General features: G+C 35.6%; 1 protein-coding gene across 1 annotated transcript; it reads right to left on the reverse strand.

The window, feature by feature from the left end:
- Positions 1-8852: 8852 nt before the first annotated feature.
- On the reverse strand, positions 8853-18948 carry LOC128992206 (microprocessor complex subunit DGCR8-like). The gene is made up of 3 exons (XM_054415674.1): positions 18874-18948; positions 14034-14098; positions 8853-11747 (listed from the first exon to the last, which is right to left on the reverse strand). Exon 3 carries the CDS (start codon positions 11592-11594, stop codon positions 9408-9410), a length of 2187 nt encoding a protein of 728 aa, XP_054271649.1. The 5' UTR covers positions 11595-11747; positions 14034-14098; positions 18874-18948; the 3' UTR covers positions 8853-9407.
- Between the last annotated feature and the right edge of the window lie 397 nt (positions 18949-19345).

Genomic DNA, 19345 nt, shown 5'->3' on the forward strand with positions numbered 1-19345 from the left:
GTGTGTGTGTGTGTGTGTGTGTGTTGCTCAATCACGCATAAACTACTGGACGGATTGGGCTGAAATTTGGCATGATGATAGCTCACATTCCCGATTAACATATTATTATCCCAAAAATCCTTTCGGGCTCCGCCCCAGTGGCTCTGTAGTTCCCCATGTCAACCTTATGGTTTTTCATATTTAAAAGGAATTAATGAATCTTAACAGCTGTTTCAATTAAACAAGTTGGTTCTGTTCTATGATGTTCAATAGCATAAAAGTTACAAGGATTACCAACAGGGTGCAGCACTATTATTTTTTTTTAACAGCTAATTTCCAACCAAACGGTGAGTGAGCGTAGCGAATGAACTTCAACCTGGAGGCGAGTTAGCGTAGCGAACGAGCTAACCTGAAGGCAAGTGAGCGCAGCGAACGAGCTCCAAAGTTGAGTGAGCGTAGCGAACAAACTTCAACCAGGACGTGAATGAGCCATGCGAATACTTATAAAGTTAAACGGGGCAAAGCCCGCGGGTACAGCTAGTTAACTATAAGGATGTTATATTGGAATTTGTTATTAAATTCCGAACATTTTCATTACTCTCAAAGTATATTTGATAAAACTTTTTTTTAGTTTTCTGTTGTTCAAATTAAAACTAAATTTAACGAAAGATTATTTGGTTTTTGTTTTTACTGTTAACTGCAATACAAATATGGACCCTAAATAGAATTTCTTTCAATTGAGAGTTTGGCTATAAGCACCCGTACCTTAATTATAAATATTTTATTACTAAGGAAATAATTAGCAACCACATGCATAACCCCCACTCACCCCCTACGAAAGAGTGAAGAGATAGTAAACAAAACATAAAAAACTGCAAATAGCTCACAGTCATAATCGTTATTTTTTAATTGCGTTGTAATAGAGCTCAGTTCAGGACTTTCAATTCAATTTATTTTAATAGCTTTAGGTTTAACAAGTAACTAAAACTACCTACATGTAGGTATGCTGCTACAGGGAGGGCAATAAAGTGCATTTTTTTACCAAAATATTAACAGCTTTATATAAAATAAATAAATCTGCCAAGTTTCATAAAAAAATATCCATAAACTACCAAACTACAACAGTTAACATATTCTCCATGAGAATCACTTTTAATCACATGGGAATTTTAAATTTACGATTTTTTGAATAATCTCTGTTGCCAATAACCGTACAAAACATTTTAAGATACTAATTTGTTTTTTATACTCTTTAAAATATTTTAAAGATAAAGATTTATGTTTTAGGGGTTAAAATTGAGAAAAACACTATTTTTATCCCATAAAACCCCGGGTTCCCATGGTCTGATCACGAATGGTTAGGTTCACGAACTTATTAAGGTTTATCGCACCTTACACTTTCATGCCAAATTTTATCAAAATCAGACAAAAATTACTCAAGTTGTCACGTTCATGGACTTATCTTACTAATATTATAAATCTGAAAGTTTGTGTGTGTGTTTGTTGCTCAATCACGCATAAACTACTGGACGGATTGGGCTGAAATTTGGCATGACGATAGCTCACATTCCCGATTAACATTAAAGCATATTCTTATCTCAAAAACCTTTTCGGGCTCCACCCCAGTGGCTCCTGTAGTTCCCCATGTTAATCTTATGATTTTTCATATTTAAAAGGAATTAATGAATCTTAACAGCTGTTTCAATTAAACAGGTTGGTTCTGTTCTATGACGTTCAATAGCATAAAAGTTACAAGGATTACCAACAGGGTGCAGCAGTATTAATGTTTTTTAAATTTATGACAACAGCTAATTTCCAACCAAAAGGTAAGTGAGCATAGCGAACGAACTTCAACCTGGAGGCGAGTTAGCGTAGCGAACGAGCTAACCTGAAGGCAAGTGAGCGCAGCAAACGAGCTCCAACCTAAAGGTGAGTGAGCGTAGCGAACGAACTTCAACCAGGACTTGAATGAGCCATGCGAATACTTATGAAGTTAAACGGGGCGAAGCCCGCGGGTACAGCTAGTATATAATATATTGGCTATACATATACAAACATTTGAACGAATAGTGTTTTTGGCCTCTAGAGACATCAAAATGGAAAAGTATATCGGTGCCGGAACTAAGTGCTACCTACGGTAATAGCTACTTCCCTATAGGAAAATTAGATAAAAGAGTGTCATGTTTAAAATGTTTAAAATTGACAACAATTTTTTGTAAGTATTAAAAGATATACATTTGCTTCACACAATCATAACCTCCGCAATTACTTAAAATACTTTTTATTTTTTATTTCTGTCAATACCTATATATTATACAGGGCAATTGCTGTTTAATTTTGAAGCTTTTTATTGCATGAAACGGAGATTCAGATGTTACTGTTCCACACACAGGGTAATCTTTGTAAAATTTTTTTTGATCTCTGAAAGAAATCATATTGATTTTCAGAAACCTATGTTGCTCTGTACGTATTTATAAGGTGTAGTACCATAGATAAAAAATAGCCGTAATTGAGATGTAAATCAGCGATCTTACAAAACAACATGTTTGCAATGGTACAATGCAGAAACTTACACCATAGTCTACTAATTAGCCACCGTTGATATACCAAGATAAAATTGTATCCATCTTTAATTGTTCATCTTTTGTTGTTGTCAACGGTAACGAGATCTGCAGTGGCCGTTGCCAACGTCAAAACCTGAATTGCCCGCGATTCCCTGTCCACCTAGCTGCGCTGCAACTTAGTCGCAACTATACTTGATCTACGACCATTTCAACTTAGGCGCGAGCTCCCAAGCCTGGTTTTTGGTCCGGGGACTAAAGTTAGGCGCGTCCAACACTAGGCGGGCCATAGTACTAGCTGGGCTCGAGCTCCCAAACCGCCCCTTAGAAACAAAATTTTAATGGGAATTTGATTTATGATGTAGGAGGTAGTTGTTAAAATGTGTGAAGGGATGTTGTTGTAAATTATTTTTTTCTTTCTCCCCCTATAATATAGGTTTTGGCCCCCCTGAACCCAAAAAAGTGGTTTTCGAACTGATGTCTACGTGTGAGTGGGTTCGTGTGTGCGTACACGCATGTGTGTTGTGTGCACAGAAAACATACTACTAGTATGTTTTCTGTTGTTGTGTGTCCGAAACCTGAGGTCCAATGTTGATAAAATTTTGCATGTAAATACTATACTAATCTATGGTATCTCCAGGTGTTTTTAATTTTTTTGTTTTGGCGAATTTCCTTTATGGAAATAAGCTGTTTCCTCACGTCTCATGGTAAGACCTAGACCCGGAACCCATTTTAATTTTTTGTTTGAATGACCCTCAAAACATAGACTTTCCCAACTTCTCTCTAAACTATTTTGTTGAGCTTAAAAAACTAATAATTTAGTACTTCAGCTATTGGTTGCTGAAAAAATCTAAAAAAGGTAAATTTAAAACCCAATGTTATTTTTATGGATGAGTTAATTCTTGTAGTTTGCTTGTTTAGAATGTATTTAAACTGAACTAGTCAAGGCCATTTATTTTATACTAAGCTATTAACAATTAACAAAAAAAACACACTTTATTATCCTCCGATTAGCAGCAAACCTTAGTACTCGTTAAACACGATGTTATTTAAATAGGAAATAATTCTAACAACTTTGCAAAGTATTACAGGCGTTATTTCAAAACGAACAACAGTCATAATTTCCGATGTCTTAAAAGAGTCGACTCAAAGATAATGTCATCAACCACTCCACTTTAGTTATCGAAACTGAAAACGAACTCACTCTGAAAACGAACGCTGTTGTGTGTATCGTCACGTATCGTGTGTTTACTATGAACAACTGTAATTAATACAAATCAATCGTCTGTTTTCACAAGAATACATTGAGATTTTGATGGCCTGTGGGGCAAAGCCCGAAGACCTTTATTGCAGGAATTGGTGAAAGAGGGCGTCTATACAAAGAATACTTAATTTTGAAACATCGTTTGTAAAGATCCGTCCATTATTAACGGAGGAGTAGTGTTTCGTAGAAATCGCCTTCACGTATATGTATTAGGATTATATATTAAAGATGATATTCCTTTTAACCCATAGTTCATTGTAATAAATTATCACAAATAGGAATATATAAGAGATGTATCAAATATAATATTGATAAGAAACACATTCTAAATCAATACCTTTATTTTATTCTTTTTGTTTGGTAAATGTAAGGACTATCGACATGTGTGACCAGCTTAGACGTACACAACTATACTATACGTATTGTTTTTGTCTTTAACTTTTACAGCCCAATAACCTGGTTTAATTTTACTGAGCATATTAAGTAGTATTTCAAGAACTTTCCTATTTATCTTTTGGGAATATTTTTGCCCTACTTCGAGTATTCTCTTCTCATATCCCTTACGTTACTTATCGTTGATTTTTACCTGTCCACTCCACACTTTTGTTAAATAGTTTAGTTCATATAAAAAATTAATATTATTAAACTTTGTACTATTTTAAATACTAAATATCCTAGTTAATTTTAGATACAAAAATATTAATTAATAATTCGTTCTCGGTTGTTTTTTAACATGTTGTTTATTGGATACAATAAGTAGTAACCCGTGCAATGAAGATTGTGTATTTTCTGTCAGCGTACCACCACCTACAAGGCATCTGCAGTTAAGTATTGCTGCATATTTCAATGACTTCTTTACTGGTTAGTTTCGAACCAAAGTCCTAATTCCTCTTGCAAGTACTTTAGGATGAAGAATTTCACAACTTCGCAGGAAACTTCTGGCAGTGAAAAGGGACAGTCTGGTGGTACTCATCAGACATGTAGTGTAGACTACGAGAATTCCTAGTGCATTTGCTGGTTGTATGCTATGGAAATGGACCATAGCTATCGTCTCCTTCTCCTTCTTCTTCCTCTTCGAGATTAAATTTCACAGAGTCCCTGAAAGTTATCCACTTGATCCGATGGACTTGACTCCCACTCCTCGCCATGGGCTAGAAAATCCACAGTGATTAGTAAATTGTACACTTATAATATGAGACCTATGTAAAAATGCATGTAACAAAACTAATTCCCTATCTTGCAATGTAGCCGGAAAAATGGTAACCAACAAATACACAACCTCCTGATTTGAAGCTGCATTTTTTTTTGGAAGCTGATAAAATTGTTGGCTACCAGTGTCTAATACTAGAGGTAGTTGTCTGGATAACTGACAAATGAACAATATTTTGTTCTACGACGCTGGTTCTTAATATTGCACATGTTGTCAGTTAGCCAAGACAAATGTGTTGACTGCGTTACAATTAAGTGTATGTGTGTGTGTGTTCTGATTTGAAGCTGCATTTTTTTTTTTGGAAGCTGATAAAATTGTTGGCTACCAGTGTCTAATACTAGAGGTAATTGTCTGGATAACTGACAAATGAACAATATTTTGTTCTACGACGCTGGTTCTTAATATTGCACATGTTGTCAGTTAGCCAAGACAAATGTGTTGACTGCGTTACAATTAAGTGTATATGTGTGTGTGTTCTGATTTGAAGCTGCATTTTTTTTTTTTTTGAAGCTGATAAAATTGTTGGCTACCAGTGTCTAATACTAGAGGTAATTGTCTGGATAGCTGACAAATGAACAATATTTTGTTCTACGACGCTGGTTCTTAATATTGCATATGTTGTCAGTTAGCCAAGACAAATGTGTTGACCGCGTTACAATTAAGTGTATATGAGTGTATATGTGTGTGTGTTCTGATTTGAAGCTGCATTTTTTTAACCTGATAAAATTGTTAGCTACCAGTGTCGAATACTATAGGTAATTGTCTGGATAACTGACAAATGAACAATATTTTGTTCTACGACGCTGGTTCTTAATATTGCACATGTTGTCAGTTAGCCAAGACAAATGTGTTGACCGCATTACAATTAAGTGTATGTTAATAAAGTTACTTAATGAAAGAAACAGATAAATGCACTTATCTTTTGGCTGTTGCTCCTGCCAATGAACAATTCCCTGCTGAGTTTGGTAATCCTTGACCAACGATGACGTTCAGAATATGGAGTTTCCCTTCGTTGTGTCGTTTGAGTGGAGAATCCTCATAGTCCTTTTCCTTTGTATCCGATACACCACCGAGTAGGGTTCTGTGGCCTCTTTGTAGAGCGTAAGTCCATAGGCGTGCTTTGGAATGATCCTTTAGTTCAAAATCTTTATTTTTCCTGTCTTGCTTTTGTATTTGACTCTTATTTTTCTATTTTTATCAAGAGCAATTTAGTTGTGTCAGTCGTGAAAATTTTAGTTTTTGGTATTTTGTTTCCATGGATACGAAAATAGACAATAGACAATTTTCTTTATTTGTGATTTCTTTAAGAAATACAATGGCGTCAGAAAAATTCAGAATGTTTAACATTTAGATTGTTTTAACAGTTTACATTTTCTTTGTGTTGAAAGTTCATAATTGGTCAAAAAATTCCTTAAGGGAGTACACCGGTCGGTCCACAAGCCAGTCCCAGAGTTGCTGTTTGAATTGGTTTCCTGTTGCGTTCTTGAGGTTGTTTGGAAGAGAGTTGATGATTTTGCGGCCAATATAAGAGGGTTTTCTGCTGTATTGTGTAGTGTGGTGGATCGGAAGGTTGTAGTCGGCTGGTTTTCTGGTGTGGTAGGAGTGAAAATTCTCATTTCTGGGAAGGTTAAGTTTTTTTGTGTACAGGACAACTCCATGGATGTAGAGTGCTGTCACTGTTAGGATCTTAAGGGATTTAAATGCTTCCCTGCAGCTGTCTAAGCGCTCAAGGCTGGAGAGTGCCCTGACAGCTTTTTTCTGGAGTACCAACACTTTAAACTTAAACAGCATTATAAACTTATGGACAATGACAAACCTATAACAACATGGAGTGCAAACCGAACTAACACAATAAACAGATTTCTTAAATAATGTACGATCTTTTTATATACCATTAAACCAACCATATCCTTGGCTGCAATCAACCTGTTTATACTCGGGCCGTAACTCGTACAAAACTTTTTTCAGTCTGGGCCGCAACTCATACGCAAAATGAGATTTGGACCGCAACTCACCAACAGCGGCCTTGACTCAAGGGCTTTGCTGTGCCTACTTCACTCCCGGTGGATCGGTGCTGTTGATGATATCCAGTCATCGATATGGGGTGGAACGGAGTGGAACCGGTTAAAAAAAATGTAATTTTATGTAATACTGTAATAATAGAAATGTTCTTCAATAAGTTTACCCTCCAGACCCTTCCGCTTGCTCCATGATCGCTAAGCTATTGGTAAATTTATACTATATATATTAAATAATCTAAATATATACTTAAGTTTCCTTTTAAAAACACCAGAACCCTGTCATTGGACAAAAATCAGTTTATTGGCATTGTTTTATTGTAAAATAGATGTCTTGCAAATATTTTAGTAAATAAAACACTCTGCAATGTATTTCAATTTGTTACTCAGACTATTACTGCGAAATCAGACCTTACGTTAAGTTAATTTAGGTTAAATTAAAAAGTAGCTCATTTGAGAATAGTCATTCTGATTCCATCAGTTCATTATTTTAAACAGCCACATTGAGAAATATGTCTTTTTCCTACAGTTACCTAACAATGTACATGTTCTCTCACTGATTTGAGAAAGCAAAGTGGCCAATTCGCTCATCAGTGAGACATTGTCTAGCTCTAATTACTTTGTCTCACTCCAGATTTGCAACGTTAAGGCACGAAATACTGAGCGCGTAACATGCAGGCAACGTGGTATGCTCGCGAAATACGTTGGCAGCACTGGCTGTAAATCAGCTGGTCAGCTGTTGTACTGTTGTATTTGTCACTTCACATTAAATGTTATGTTAAAAGTTCACTTCTGTGTAAAAATAGGTTATGTTTCTTCACCAATTTATTTGTTTTATGGTAACTGTAGGAAAAGTATAATGTGCAACTCGAGTTCAAAGTACAATTGCCTCACTCGAGAAACCATTCCTTCTCTCGAGTGAGTCAATTGCTCACTTTTCTCACTAGTTGCACAAATAACTATTCATTTTAACACAATATTAAAATTGAAACCAATAATATAACAGACATTGAGGCACCAAATTATGAAGACATTTTTAAATGTGGGTTAAATTAACCACAAGTATGATATAAGCTATCGTACCACTACCCAAGTTGACATCAATAACTGTATTGCAAACACCCATAAGCATAAAAAACAAGGCATTGTTATTTTGTATAAACTACAATATTATTAGTCAAACAAATTAGAATTATAGAATTATATGTGCTTTCACAAGCATTGGACAAATTTAATGTTTTATGGTCATCAAAATACAATTATACAAAATTTATTTTCATTATATGTATTTACAAAGTTATTTTATAAGATTTCATATATGTTAGTTTTTGAATAAGCTGGCAAGTTTTAAAGAATAGCCCCTGTGTTGTTGGGTAAAATAAGATCCATACTTTCTTGAAACACTTGAATTTTATTACTTATACTAGCAAAATGTATAATACTTTCATAATTTCATTAAAAACCAAATAAAGGTCTAGTCCACAGATAAAATTCCTATAAAAAATTAAATGGAATTATTTATTAGTCTCTTAGGTCTATCTGCTGCAGACTACAATTAAGAAAACTAAGATTATGGATCTGCCTAATAAGATTAACTTTAACAATTAAATTTACTTAAACTAACTATAACAATTAATTATAAATAGAACTATATTATAAGATCATAAAATCTAATATAACTACTATTTAAAACTAGATTTAGAATTGATTTTTGGGGGTTTGTCTCTGAAACTGCAAGAGTTTTAAAATTAAAAAAAGTTTCTAATTCTAAATCTAGAATAGCCTGCCATTTTGTTATTAATGGTCCGATTTCTATTTTCTTTATGTTAATTGTTATGTTTCGTCAAGACCTGTAAAGTGATACCAAACCCGACTATACTTGTTATTTGAAAATTTTGAGCTACCCCCTACCCCCACGGGCAAAATTTTCAAAATCGAATATAATTTTTGTAGTCCCTCATATCTAATAAGTTTGCCGCAAACAGATTTCAAATATATCAAACGGTTGAAAAGTTAAGGGGGGGTGTAAGTTACTTTTCAGCCACCCTGTATATGTGTAATGTGGATAAACATTGTAAAAAAATTACTTTCTGATTAACAAATTACATAATTAACAATGTAATTAACACGATTAACAAAATTAACGTAATAAAATGTCAATGAATACCTAAATGAAAATGTCACATATTTTGTTTAACAAAATCTGTCAACTTTAAGAACATGGTCATAATTTTATCTGAGGAGTTAAGTCATAGATAGATAAACCTAAAGCATTACGTGTTGGTATTGGTAATGGAGTTCTGTAATGGTGACAAGTCCTTGATAACACATTGTTCCTCACTCCTCACTACTTTTTAATGATCAGTAGATGTTGATTATGAGATGTTGATTTTATTCAGATCTGCCGATGAAAGTGATGGGAGTACGACATTTTCAGGCGGGGTAAATTTTCCTTTTGCTTTCATAGCATCTTTCTTTTCTTTTAGTTTAAGCATTTCTGAACGAAGTTTTTCAAGAATGGCAAAGTTAGGTTGATTAAGTGAAGCTTTGCTTTGAAGTCTTGTGATCTCTTGCTCCTCTTGTTTCTTTTCTTTTACACTTTTGATGGACTTGTTCCCATACATTCTGAGGAGAGAGCCCCAGTGCTTGATGTTTGGATGCAAAAGTTGCAAGATAGCTTGTGCTGCACGTTGTTTACCATCTCGTTTATTTTTGCACACAACTGTCGCTTTATGTTCGCCCACTGTCATCGTGTATTCATCTTCTTTATGTTTCTTCGAGTTCATTTCATAGTGACTTTTGACCTCACCCAAACCCAAGTTTCGTGACAGACATGTGAGAAGAATAGCATAGGGAGGAGGTTCTGTAGTCTTGGCACAAAACTCAGCCACTCTCGGATCCTCAACTCTTATTTCATCGAATATAGATACGTCGTTGCTCTGGGATATCTGAGCGATTCCTGACCGCATTCCAAACTGTCCATCGCGTTCTATCTTATCCTTCATTTCAGGAATGAGAACTTCCAATGCTGCTTTGGCTGCTTCCACTTTAGCTTGTTTCTTACTAGCACCCACTCCAACGCTGTACTGCATGTCGTCAATGAAAACTGTAGCAGAATAGGGTGTGGCAGGATTTTGCAGTTCTTTGAATTGGTATTTAGGATGTTTCTTCAATGCGTGCTGAACGTATTCGTGTAGAATGCAAACATAACTCTTCCCATTAGGATTTATAATCCATTCCCCTTTAGACCTAGAATTGGTACCATCCATATTTTGTGTTGGAAACTTTAATAATTTAGTACCACCTGGTAGGGTAGGCCTTTGTCTTTTCTTTAAATCTTTTGTCATCCTTGCATACTTTCTTCTGTCAGCCCATGATTTAAAAGGCATCGTAGTAGTAGTTTTGAAAATAAAAAGATTTTTGCAATATTCACGGAGATCCAAAGCCTCGAGGGACTGCTTGGCTTCGTTTTCTTCAGAGGTTTCTATTTTAGCCGTGAATAATTGAATTTCTTGAGGCTTATTTTGAGTTTGCTCTATGTTGTTTTCTTTGTCTCCTTTCTCCTCTTTCTGTTTGTTCTCTTCCTTTACTTTGAGTTGTCCTTCTTTCTCTTCTTTTATTTTCTTTTCTTCTTCCAATGCTCTTCTGTACTGCAGGCAGGGAATGGCACTGAGAGGTATTTTATGATTACGTGTACTTCCAGGTCCTAAATAATATGGTCGAGTCATGGTGCACACTCTTGTCTTTTGTTCCAAGTACACTGGCATGCCACTGCTGTGCACTATTTTGATCCAGCCTTCAGGAAGTAAATCAAAATGGTTGTGAGCAATTTCCTCTAATTGAACTTTGCGTTTCAATCTGACTTTGGGTTCTTTCCTTCCAGTATCTTTGAACTTTTCGGGTAATCCTTCTTCAAGCATGGCATCCACATCATCTATTGTTGGTCCTTCATCTTCTTCTATTGTTTCATAATCACTCGATTCAGAGTGTGATTGAGGGCATGCCTCATCTTCCTGCTCACTTTCTTCAAGATCATCAAGGAGATCAAACTCGTGACGATTTGGGAACATTTCAATTACATTTTCATCAGACATATCAAGTTCCCGATTTTCATTCAAGTTTCCATCGGTATTTTTATAATCACAACCTGTAGCACCATCTGAAGAATTAGAACAGTGTTTTCCAAAACTCTTGTGACTTTCTGAGTCGTTGTTTTCATCTGAGGTGTAGGAATCTTCTTCACTACTAGGCTTGGATAATTCTTTTGGTTTTTCTTTATCACAAATTTCTTCAATTTTGTCTCTTGTTGCACTCTTGGGAACAGAAGCAGATCCCCGAGACGAGGAAGATGGGCGAGGTGAGGGAGATGAACCAGACAAATGAAAGGTCTTTTCAGAGCTACGTCTTGAATGTGTATGTAGGTCTGGAAAGCTACCGTCCGACAAATTATTACTTTTCCGATACTCAGAGTTCCCTTCTCCATTAGAGCTATCAAGTTTTCCTTCAGGGCACGGTGAATAATGTGGCTTTTTTCTAGGAGGATAACTACTGTGGTCTGACATTTTTGTAAAATTAAAGGATTAATCACTTGATTACAAAATTAGTAAAAACTATACTATTCATACAGACAAAATGGTGCACCGTTATCTTCTCGAAGACAGTGTAGAAATGTTATCTTTTGATAAACACACGCGCCACCAAGTCACAACAAGCACCTAGAAGAAAAAAACAAAGTTTTAGAAAAGGGGTAAATGCATTAAAGGAAATTCAGTGAAACCTCAATAATTCAACTTAAACAGCCGGCCAGGAGGCCGGTTTTAGGAAAAGGCTGGACTGTCAAGAGAACATTAAATTAGTAAATTAGAGTTACCATTAGGGAAGTTTTGTATATGCAAGTAGCGAGTACTTGTATGTTATGCGTTTCGTCCCCAATTTGTTGCCACTACCCAGTAATGTAGGGCCTAATCGTGCAGTTCAGCGTATGATTGGTTACTGTAATATATAACAATACACTAAATCAGACTAAGTTCATCACTATATGATAAGACTAAATCTTTTTTTTTCATTGACAGATTATTTGGAGGAGACCGCTGGAATTAGTATGAATAGACATACTCCCTCCTTCTAGCTCAATTTTTGTCATGTACAAATATTACACTTAGGGAAGATTCAGTTGTTTTTGTGTAAAAATATATGTATCAGTTTTATCTATTAGTTTTAAGTCTTTGTTTAATAATTGACAATATGTCCTATTATTATGATGTACTGACATGTAATTCAATAAATAAATACAGTTAGATCGACACTGCCTACAGTTCGACACAGGTCATGTATATCTGACATTTCGACAGCGGCTGATGACAGGCTTGCCAAGGTAAAAAACTAGAGCCTTCTTATTGTTTTCATGCACGCAAAAACTCAATACTTTAACTATCCCATTAATTTACATGTTTTTCTAACATGCAAAGTGAAAATCAGTTAAATATTACAACTGTTTTATACATTAAGGAGACAAAGAAAGCATAGAAGAGATGTAGTTTATTGTTATGTTTATTTGTTTTTATCTTGTATTTTAAATAATCCCAGTGTGTAAATGGCCAATATAATCTCTATAGTTCGACATCAGGGCTCTAAAATGAGCCATTGTACAACTTGATAGGACCAATAGAACTCATCCTAGACAATATTTTAGATTGGCGTGCACGCTAAAAAACGCCAATACTATAAAAGAAAGATTTTTTTCAAAAACCTATTTGGATTCAGGACTCAAAATACTACTAAATATGCAAAATTTCATCAAAATACAAGATGGTCAGGTTGAGAGCATAGTTGATTTGATATGGAATGACCCTATTGCTAGGCTGACTAAATTCTTTTGCCCTCGTTATTGTTAGATTGACTACGTTTTATTTTTCACTGCCCATGTAAAGTTTTTCTAATATTTTAGTAACCTATTGCGGTTGTCCTGTTTCTCATAGAACTGTATTTATTGTCCAAATTTAAGAATTGATCCGCTCTTCTCCTTATTTATTACTGTTTGCTTCAGGGTTGTCAGCAGAATCATAAACAAAATTCACACATTTCCCCCGGTTTTCCCGGCTAAAAAGTACAAAATTCCCGGCGACTAATATAGGCTACTTATAAGAAAAGCCCAATAAAAGTTGTAAAATGAAATTAAAATAACAGATATTGGTAAATAATTAAAAACCCAGGTACGTTTATTAGCCCTTAAGGCAAATTAACTCTTAATATTCATTTGACAAACACTGTAAACTAAGGTTAAAAATTAACATTAATGAGTTAAAGATTTTGCAGAATAAACTTGTACTAATGAGCTAGGCCTCCTGAAGCAGTTTTTAACTGTTGAAAATTACGATTTTCGCGTTATATATGCCGATAGTTACTTATGATTAACTGTAAACCGGTAAATACCAATAATTATTACTGTACAATTAAAACTTATGTATTTTCCAAAATTAACATATATGTAATACTTTGAAACAAAATTTGTGGTAGAAAATGGTTTTCTTAGGCCTACTGAAGCAGTTTTTCAAGACTTATACTTGTCTGCGCCATAAATTTATGTACAACTAGAGGTGTGTCTTCCTGAAATTTTCGGTCAAGCCAAAATCGAGGTAATATCGTTACCATCTAAGACTGTCATAGACCATAATCCTCTTCCAAGATCACTGCAAAATCCTGAATATCTTCCTCAGTAACAGAAAAAAATTAAACTTTTTTATAACTAGAAGTGTGCCTTCCTGAAATTTACGGTCAAGCCAAAATACCAAAATTCACGCACAACCCCCGGTTTTTCCCTGGTTCAAAAAATCACGCATAATTCCTGGTTTTTTCAGGTTGGTGGACACCCTGTGAAAGTAAGCACACTAAATACTCTAATGATAGATGGGTAAATGCATAGGCTACTTTGGTGGACACCCTGTGAAAGTAAGCACACTAAATACTCTAATGATAGATGGATAAATGCATAGGCTACTTACTGTGCATCCATTATGATCCAGTATATTTCATCAAATGACCTGTCCTGCAGGAAGAACAGAGATTCCTGAAATGAAACAAAGGTTTATCATGGGTCATTCTCACAAACAGATAGAATTTAAGTCTTAAAGGTATGATAAAAAAATAAAAACGAATTAAAAAATTAAATGTTATACCACCAATGTTTTTTATCTACCCTTGTTTTTATACTTCACTTAAGTTTTTATATTACATATGCATATTTGTACCCAAAACATCAATTCGGTCACTGTCTTAGACCTTAGGCCTGTAGCAATGTGTCTTAAAAACAATGTATTTTTCCTTTCTAAAAGATTTTAATTGTTAAACATGTTTAGATTTAAGCATAATAACACCATTAAACAAATGAATTAAGTCGTTTAAAGATATTAACAACTTTTATCACTCAAAGTTTCACTGTCTCTCACATTTACTGCCGTACAAGAGTGAGAGGTCAAGACTCCCGAAAAATGTCCTGCCAATTACTGTTGGATACGTATGGTGGCAGTCTGGTTCAGTAGAAGTTCATGTTGCTTACGTTGCTTGTTTGACGACATTTAATCATTCAACTGTGGGAAAAAAAGGAAAATAGTGGCAAGGTTCTTACAGTACCTTAATTGCTCGTCATTTCTGTCAGGTACCATATTTAATTAGTATTATTCCAACTAGTGATGTGGGCCGGGTAAATACCCAGTGGGTAGGTAAATATAAATTGGGTATTTACCTGGGTATTTACCCCAGGCCCGGGTAAATACCCAAAAACTGGGTATTTATAATTTGTATTAAAGTTACAGAAGATTGAGATGTTTTTTTGCAATTATCACCTTGTAAGGATAGCAAAATGATAATAAAATGTGTTAAACAAAATTTCATATGGTCACTACTAGCATTTTACTTCTCGGTATGATCGCCATAAATACCCAGGTCTGAGCATAAAGCATAATCGGCATAAATACCCTGGTCGCATGGTTGCACTGGTCCTGACTACTTATGATTTTTTTAATTTCTATGATAGATAGATGAATTTATTTTATTAAAAGTGAAGAAAAATAATTTGTATTAGAAAGACAGGAAAATTTAACCTAGTAGTGGCCTATGTGTAAACAACTTAAGAAAATAATTAAAATTCAATCTGTAGGATGGCAGGATTTAATAATATTTTTTTCTAGATCTTTTGTTGATAAACTTATAAAAAAAAAAAAAAAAACTAATTTCATAAACTTGTGATACAACAAATTTGAATCTATAGCACAACAAATCTTTCAAAATTATATTATAGGCCCTAAGTTAGACAAAAAATCAGGAGATACATTTTTTAATAGGTTTATCCAAATATATTATTGTTCCCAACTAAGCGGTAACACAGATTGGTTTAATGTAGACTCCCTCTTATCCGGACACCTTTTAACCGGACAATTTTTATCAGCCCATTGGTTTAACCTGACTAGATTGGCAAGAAGTGAGCGGTACTGAAACGACTGTTCTCGTGGGAAAGATTTGAGACCAGTGATCACGTATCTAAATACAATGCTCTCCTAAATTAAAGTCGAATATGACAGTACCAGTACACGGTTTCTGTTTTAACAAGTTTTTGGGGACGTCGGTTTAACCAGAAAACCTGTTATCTGGACTAGCCTCGGTCCCGAGGAGTCCGGATAAGAGGGAGTCTACTGTACATTCAGTATTCTGCCATTCTGCCTATATCAATCAGGCCTTGGGTCTGTCTAGCCTTCCAAGCCATTTACACATACAAATTTTAACTATCATAATTTAATAACAGTAGAAGTAGATTTAGGTTCACTATTTCTCTGATGAGGTGTTGTCTTGATTTCATAAAAACAAGTGCTAAATCATTAAATAAAAGGTACTAGCAATTCTGCAAAGCTTCAAGTTACTGTAAGGTGAAATAGACTATCCTAATTTATCATGTAATGATAACAATAACATATTTAGGGGTAGATAAAAAAGAATTTCAAATGATTTCATAAATACCCAAAATACCCGGGTATTTATGAATTTTGGGTATTTACCTGGGTAAATACCCAGGGTATTTACCCCGAGTTTTAAATACCTGGGTATTTTACATCACTAATTCCAACTATTAGGCCCTATAACAGTTTTTATCTCATCAAAACAAAAGTTGAAGTTAAGAACATAACCTACAAATTTGGTTGCAATTAGGTAGACCCTGATCACGTAGCGGAACTCGAAAGCTGAAATCATCAATTCGGACACCGTCAATTCGGATGCATGACCGAATATGATTCATTGTATCCGAATTGGTGATGTACGGTATCATTAATTCATGAGTAAAATATAACAGTTTTGATCTCAAAACAAAAGACGTAAAAACATAACCTACAAATTTGGTTGCAATGAAGTAGACCCAGGTCACAAAGTGGAACTGGGAAGCTGAAATTGTTAATTCGGATGAACGACCGAATGATTTAATTGAATCCGAATTGACGATTTATCAAACTTTGAATAGTCGGGAAAATTGATAAACTGATACAGTGATTGTATTGTAATAATATCTCTTGAATGGAATTTCGCACAACTTTGATTGACATTTTATTGAATTTGTCCAACAAATTAAGCCATCATCTGTCTTTGTACTACCATTAGTTTCAGTTTTAGCCATTTATAGAGTAGGACACCTCTTATCTCTTGAATAAATTATCGGAACCCTTGGGATGCTGAACAATAGATAAACCATTAAGAATGAGACAAAAAATAATAGGGTCGCTTAACTGACTTTTGAGGTAAACAAACGCAGTTACAGTTGTCAATGTAATCATGAGATTACAACAATTATTTGGATATTTAACATTGGGTAATACGTTGTAGTCTATTAAGGTTATCGTCACCCGTGATCGCGGCAAAAATTCTGACTACCTTTCTCCAATGGCCGTGAAGACATCATCACCAACTCCCGCATACACGAAAACGTGATGGCTGTATAGACATCATCATCGTGTATTGGGTATAGGCCCTATAATGGAATTGAGTTTTACTGCTTGCCAATGCCAAGCTTCTTTACATTACGCCAAAGGGGTGATGATAAAGTTTTTATCAGAAAAAAGCAACTAATGTAGCAAAGTTTGGCATTACAAAGTAGCTGTTTGACTTGGCTAGAGTTGTAGAGTCGCGACAAGCAACTAATCCAAGGATCTCATTAGAAACCCAAAGGACTGGATGTTTTTGCTGACTCTACGGGTCACAATCAGGGCATATATTCATTGAGTTTCAAAATTGTGCAATTTAGGGAATTTTCCATGGATCACTGACGAACTCCAGAGCGTGTCTGGAGTCCCATGGTGCTGAATGAACATTGGTTAACAATTTGGTTATTATTCACTTTCCCCAACTCACTTAATACGTCCTATATGACGTTTTTAAAATGTTCCTAGACACCAACACTAAGTTACAACTTTCACAAATGACTTTTTTGTCGCCAAGGCTTCCTGTAGATAGGTACCACACCTAGATTAATAGACACCACCCCCAGATTACTAGACACCATAGGCCTACCTAGATTACTAGACACCTCACCCAGATTACGGTTAGGTTAATCTAGATAATGGTGTCTAGTAAGCTGGGTGTGGTGTCTTGTAACTTGGTGAGGTTTCTAGTGTAGGAAACTGTCCTGTCACGATGTTTAAGCAAGTTTTTCAGGGGTGGTGTCTAGTAGCCTAATCTAGGTGTGGTGTCTACAGGAAGTCTCACCGACAAATAAGTCATTTAAGAAAGTTGTAGTTTTGGTGTCTAGGAACAGTTTTAAACACGTCTTATAGAACGTTTTAGGCGAGTTGGGGAAAGTGAATACCGTACTTACCTTTTGTTTGATTTTTGACAAGGGTACCTAGTACCTAAGCTAATTAAGGTCATGATGTAAAATATAAGGGACTGTAACTTGCCCATTGAAAATTTTAATTTCAGAGCCACTAACAATAATGAGGTCTAATAAGGTTTTGGCCTCGGCGGTGTTATGGGTTGAGTCCAGTGGGAGTAAGTCTAGTTAGGCTTAAAGTCATGGGAGTAACTTACACAAACCAGTTTCCAAAAAAATGAATTCAGGTTTTGCCGTGTAAGCTTACTCACACGGAGATAGTTGCAACTGTCTGGTCTCTAGTCCTTCCCTTAACTTCCGGTCTTGCTCAAAGGAACATTTCTGAAACACAGAGGATACGCGTCCGGTAGTGACGTCACCGGGTTGTGGGGTCCCGGAACACCATTACCACAACGATACAATGATTGGCCAGCGTTGTTCGTGGTGTAGTGGATAGAGTGCTCGGCTGATATCCAAGAGGTCCCAAGTTCGAAACCCATCGGTTTCTATAACTTTTTGACACAGACTTTGCTTTAAATGTAATTTCTTCTTAACTGTACATCTTTTATTAGAATTTTTGGCATTTATAATTTTATGTTATGAAGAGAATTGAACCTTCATTTGATTTTTTTCATTATCAGCAAGTTTGGATGGTTAGGTTAGGTTATGACAGTAACTGCCGGACGCCTAATCCACTTCCACGTCTGGTTACCGGACGCGTATCCTCTGCGTTTCTGAAAAAGAGATGCAGTCCAACAAATCCGTATGAAATAAGTTGCTCTCCCATGTTTCAGAATGAGTGTATTTCGAAATTTTACATCCTAAAAATCAAACTGAGCTCGTCAACGTGCTAACTGGGGGTACAGTTTCTTAACTGGGCTACGCCAATATTGATTGAAACTATGATTCGATTAGTAGTGGATGCTTAACAGCCTAGGCCTAGTGTGACTGAGGCTTAGGATAGGATAGCCTAGTTTTTATTTCAAGTTACATACCTATGACACCAGTCGTTTTATTTCCTATAAATTCTTGAATTAGTTCTCGTGCTTCCAACTCCAACCTTAAATCCTTCCTAGTAGAACGAATCATCCAGCAGAATGCAACGCAGTAGCAGTGCAGGCAGATCAGATACAGAATAAAAATAAAACCGGCAAAGTAAGTAGAAGAGAAGAAGAACAAGTAGGGAACTTCAAAGTTCAAAGTGGTGGATAGCGCTGGGTTCACAACGATATGGTAGGCATTCGGTTAAATATCGAGCTTGTTTTCTACCGGATGACAGACATCGACTTTTAGTATCGGCATCGGCTCTGGCTCACCGCACCGGCTGCCTCGGTGGAATAGTAAACTATTGCCTTAGTGCCTTCTGCTGCAGCTGCTCCTATAGCTCCTATGTCATGTCTGTCCCTGTCGTCAAACGTCATAATGTGGCCTTGACGATGGAAGGCCATAATTTTATTCACAATATTA

Source organism: Macrosteles quadrilineatus, unplaced genomic scaffold, assembly GCF_028750875.1.
Source record: "Macrosteles quadrilineatus isolate MER2022 unplaced genomic scaffold, UCM_ALF_1.0 Scaffold_1__1_contigs__length_201487025, whole genome shotgun sequence".
Classification (NCBI taxonomy): Eukaryota; Metazoa; Arthropoda; class Insecta; order Hemiptera; family Cicadellidae; genus Macrosteles; species Macrosteles quadrilineatus.

Bases quoted from the DNA above. Each gene is read 5' to 3' on its own strand.
- LOC128992206 (XM_054415674.1), bottom strand. From the start codon at position 11,594: ATGTCAGACCACAGTAGTTATCCTCCTAGAAAAAAGCCACATTATTCA.